Source organism: Octopus bimaculoides, chromosome 3 (assembly GCF_001194135.2).
Source record: "Octopus bimaculoides isolate UCB-OBI-ISO-001 chromosome 3, ASM119413v2, whole genome shotgun sequence".
In the NCBI taxonomy this organism is placed as follows: domain Eukaryota; kingdom Metazoa; phylum Mollusca; class Cephalopoda; order Octopoda; family Octopodidae; genus Octopus; species Octopus bimaculoides.
In genome coordinates, this window is record NC_068983.1 from 117452226 (window position 1) to 117457352 (window position 5127).

The 5127-nt window shown below is 33.5% G+C and overlaps 1 protein-coding gene across 2 annotated transcripts in view; it reads right to left on the reverse strand.

Moving 5' to 3' along the window:
- Positions 1-567: 567 nt before the first annotated feature.
- The window catches only part of LOC106867249 (uncharacterized), an 89925-nt gene continuing 85365 nt past the window's right edge, over positions 568-5127 (reverse strand). The window contains exon 7 of one of the 2 annotated variants that reach the window (XM_014912065.2): positions 568-1076. In XM_014912065.2, coding sequence (XP_014767551.1) covers positions 929-1076 — 148 coding nt within the window. In that variant the 3' untranslated portion in view covers positions 568-928. The remainder of the gene's footprint in view (positions 1077-5127) is intronic. The other variant, XM_052966482.1, reaches the window with a different exon arrangement.

Consider the following 5127-nt stretch of genomic DNA (forward strand, 5'->3'; position numbering starts at 1 on the left):
GTAAAATTGCCTAATATTATTTTCTTTTTCTGTAGTATAAATTTTAATAATGTTTATCGTGTCATATATTTACTCTATTTTCCTTGGAAATTTTTATTATTTTATTGCCTCTTATGAATTTAATATATAAATTTCAATAAGTATTATACAAATCTTTTATCAACTTAGTTTCCAAAATTTTCTTTTTAACTGTTTTGGCTTTGTATTTTAGTTTCCGCGTGCATAATATAAACTCAGAAATATCTTATTTACCCTGAATGATAAAAAATATAATTCAGATAACTAGTGAATTATATTACTATTCGTCTAAAGTAATTTGTTATCAATCTTGCTAAATTCATTACGTGGTGGGAAACTAACAAGTGCCCTAGTTTTTCTTTTCTGTTCTTTTGTTTTGTTTTTGTAGGTGATGTTATCTAAAAAATGAAAATAAAAAGCTTGCAAACAAGAATAATATTAACAGGATCAGAGACGTTGTTTGCCGAGAACTTAGCTTCACCAGGATAAACATTGTCTCATTATATGATACAACAAGCAATAACAATTATTACAATATTAAGCCGTGACTATGTATAAACTCAAAGTTGTCTTTATAATGTTCTATAACTCATCTATTTTTGCTGAAAAGCATATCAAGGATGAATGGCAACGAAATGTCCCGGTTAAATATTCATTATTAGCATTTTGTTTTTTCTCTTCATATAAGAATCTTCATTAATGTCCATTACAAAGAAAACCATATATTGTTTGAGTTTGTAAAGTTGTCAGTAAGCATTTCTATCTATAAAGAAACTAGATTGAAATAACGTGGCTTCCATATATAAATATGCACGTCAACGTAGCTGTATTCTTTATTGTATTAGTATTCGTGTTTTGTAATTATCAGTTATCATTTGCGAAAGCTTTTTTATTGGAAATCATGCAAATTTCATCTCATACAAGGCTTAAGACCCGAAATTCGCCATGGACGGTCATCAGTAAACGCGTAGGACAGGCAATAAAAAATACCCGGATCGTGACGTCGAAGGAACTGTCTTGCTTTCATTTCATCCGAGCAAATCCGTTGATTTTTACATCTGAACAAAAGGAAAACGATTTTACTGTTAACAAAGGCACACACAATGTTAGATATTTATTCTGCAAGAAAATTTAGAAAAAATCAGTTTGTTTTTAATTATTGTAAAAAAAAAAAAAAAAGAAGAAAGAACTAACTCTGAAGAGATTGTTCTGATATTCATGAATTTATAAACGGGAATTTAATTGGCTTGCATAAGAATCCTGTTTCAATTTGAGCATAACGTTTTATGTTCGAACGTTATCAAATTTTAGTATAAAATATTACTAATATCCCAAAGTATGTTTGTAGCGTATGACAGGATATTAGCACATAGGATTTGTCATTTTGATTTCAAACATTTATTTCAGCACATAATTTGAACTAACGTTACTAATTGCGGTGTTTGTAATTAACTAACTTGAGGTATTGAAATATAATATATCAGGATCTGACTCTTTCTAAAAATATTTAGCAACATCTCAGATAATTTAAGGAGAAAATAGACTCATAAAAAATATCAAAATAATTATACACATACATGAATGTATATGTATGTATATATTTATGTTCGTAAAATAATACGTTTCGTTTTGTATATATAAGTAATGGTAATGAACAGAAGGAAAGGTTCTCATTATTTGCAGTGGAGTATAACTAATTTAATGAAATTAGTTAGCTTACGACAATTTGGTTTCGTTTGATTGAAGTGAAATACCAACAGACCCATACACGTATAATGACTGATGAATACATTTCACAATCACTATTACATTTCAAAATATATAAAGGAAATTAATATGCCAACATTTTATATTTATTTTTGTCGCATTAAATTATCTGAAATGTTAATAAATATTCTTAGAGTTAAATTCTCATATAGTATATTTCAATGTCTCAAGATAGCTAATTACAAACACTGCGTGTCGATTCCAATAATGTGTTGGAAGAATGTTTGAAACCAATATCACAAATCCCATATGCTAATATACTGTCATATGCTTCAGGAACAGCATACATCGGGATAATAGTAATAGCATATGTATGACGGCCTCTCCCGTCGAAGACGACGTATGAGCTTTCAGTTTTCCATGAATGACGTGCAAAAATTATTTGTTTATAGTGATCAAATGCCCACGCTTCATATTAGCTCACTCTTTCCATTAAATCGACGTTGACTGAACAAGTGCACTGTGTACCAGGCGCCAGGTGTCAAAGTGATCGCAGAGCAACGCGAGATGAAGTGTTTTGCTCAGGAACACAACGCACAAGCCGGTCCAGGAATTGAAGCCACGATCACTAAATCGTGAGTGCAACACTCTAACCACGAGGCTATATATATATATATATGTATGCATACGTTTGTGCGTGTGTATCTATGTGTATATATATATATATATATATATATATGTATGTCTGTATGTATGTATTGATATGTATGCAAACGTAGGAGTTCCGCATAAGCGTCAGAAATATATTGCTATGCACTGAGGCATATAAGGAAGACAATGTGTGGAGTGACGATTTACCAAATATTTTAGTCCTTAAGTGTGTAAGAAAGCTTCGAAGTGTTGAGGTGGAACAAAGCGTGAAGGTGAGATAAAAAGGATGGCAGACGTAAGGGTGTTGGGGTGAGATGCCGTAGGATGGAAGAAAGTTACGAGCAAGAGAGGACCAAATGGTATAACAGAAAACAGATGAACGAGAAAAAAATTAGTTCTTTGAGGGAAGAGAATAAGTGAGCTATATTGCAGGGAAGAGAAATTGGAGAGAGACTGCAGGTACCGAAAACTAGGAAAAGAAATCAACTGAATAGTGTTTAGTTCCTTAGTTGCTCGAGGGAAAGTATCAGAAGGGAAGGACATCACTTAGATGGAAAAGGGGAGAGAATGGGAAGTAACAGGATGAGTAAACAGGACAAGAAAGTGTGGGTGTGTTCGTGCGTATGTTTGTGAATTGTGTGTGTGTGTGTGTGTGTGTGTGTGTGTGTGTGTGTGTGTGTGTGTGTGTGTGTGTGTGTGTGTGTGTGTGAGAGAGAGAGAGAGAGAGCGAGAGCGAGAGAGAGTTCACGGGCCAAAGTAGCTGTGACGGAAGATGTGGAACAGTGGTAAAGTAAAGTGGGAATGACGAGGAGGGAGAAAGTATGACTGAGAAGACTTGTGTACGAGTGTGAATATATCGTGGGTCAAAAACAAAGACACAAAAAGAGACGAACACTTGAGAATGTTTTTGGGTAAGTGTGTATGTGGTACAGAGACAAGACGGTGTATGAATGGTGGTATGTGTATCTAAACAGACACACGCATACTCATGTATGCCTGTGTCTGTGTAGGTGTGTATGCAGAGAGACGATATGTGTGACTATGCGTGTCACCATGAGGGTGTGTGCTGATATATGTGAGTGTGGTGGTGTAAATAGTTTTGTCAAGGGGCAAGGTAGTAGAAGAGATGAGGTTTGTGTATGTGCGTGTGAGAGAGAGGTGAAGTCGTGGAGGAAGGGTTACTGAGAGGGAAATGTTGAACTAATACGATATTTGTTAAAAGTTGTCCTATCTGTGAAGTTTTATATGTACGCTTCAGCATAAAATGTATTGATTGGGAAGATATTGCAAAACACCGAAATGACAGAAGACGGTGGTATATCGGACTTGTAAACTTTGAAACATAGAATCCTTCGCCATAACCGGTTGTATCAAAACAGAAAGCGTAATTATCAAATACGAACAATCTGGTAACCTACCATTGTTTCAATTTAGACTTTACTGCCAAGTCAAATGCAAGGGTTAACTAGCTATTTCTATGCTCAATCTGCTGAAAGTCTGACATGTACAACTTGTAGTTGTTTGTGTAAAACTTTTTCAGGGCTCAAAATGTATATGCGCAGTCAACAAACTAAATAAAAGTACTTGTACATATTAAAACTATAAATAATGAAAACGAATTAACTATATTGTAGACATTTTAGCTGTACATACTTACACTGCTACAATGAAAACTGTATTGCAGATTTTTTATCAATACACAGTTAAATTGTAAATAATGAAGAGAATTAACTGTATTGTAGTATTCTTATCTGTAGATGGTATTTTTTTCTGTATGTGTCATTCTGTGTGATAAATCCCTGTAACTTTCCAGTTCAACGGGTCATTCGTCTAAATGTTGCGCTCCTGTTACTACAGGTCTGTTAGAGTAGCATCTGTCTTCATTACTGAACACTTATACGTCGTTTTCAATGGGAGGTCCCCACACCATACCCTCCAAATATCCTTGTAATTAAACTAATAGTATCGAGTACATTATAAAAGTCGTGCACCAACTTATTCTATGTTTCCTACAATCTTCCATCGTTGTAGGTAAAATATCATTTTAAATAGAATTGTAAATGTCTCAAACTGACAAAACTTTGTAAAATGTTAATACAATATTGTATGAACGAGTGCATCAAGTCAATGACGATTCTGTAAACTGAATATAATTTTGTTAATGTCAAACTAATTTTTTCCTCGTTAATCGGTTGCGTTCGATTACAGCGGCTGGTTATAAGGAAGTGCAGTTCCTCAGCTGTATGCTCATGAGTTTTGTTCCTGGATATATAAAATTAACTTTCTCTACTTCACTTATATAACAATTAATTTGTGGAAAACTGCCTAACGGAATGGAATTGTATAATTAGTTTAAAGCAGAACACAACCGAGAGCGAATCCTTTCATACAAGAATTAAAGTATAATTACAACAGCAGAGTTTCTACTTTTCTTGGGGGTTCAATAAATTCCTCTTACCTTCTGCTTATTGCCTATTCCATTATCTTCACAATATACTAATTATCTCCAACTAGAGATAATTGCTGACACTGAAAAGTGGGTGTGAATGAAATTGGATTGCTTGCAACAGAATATGAATATAGATAGTGCGATAAACAGAAAGAGAAAGAGAGAGAGAGGGAAACAAATAGGTAAAAAGATAGATAGATAGATAGATAGATAGATAGATAGATAGATAGATAGATAGATAGATAGATAGATAGATAGATGTGTATATACAAATATACGTAATATATATATATATATATATA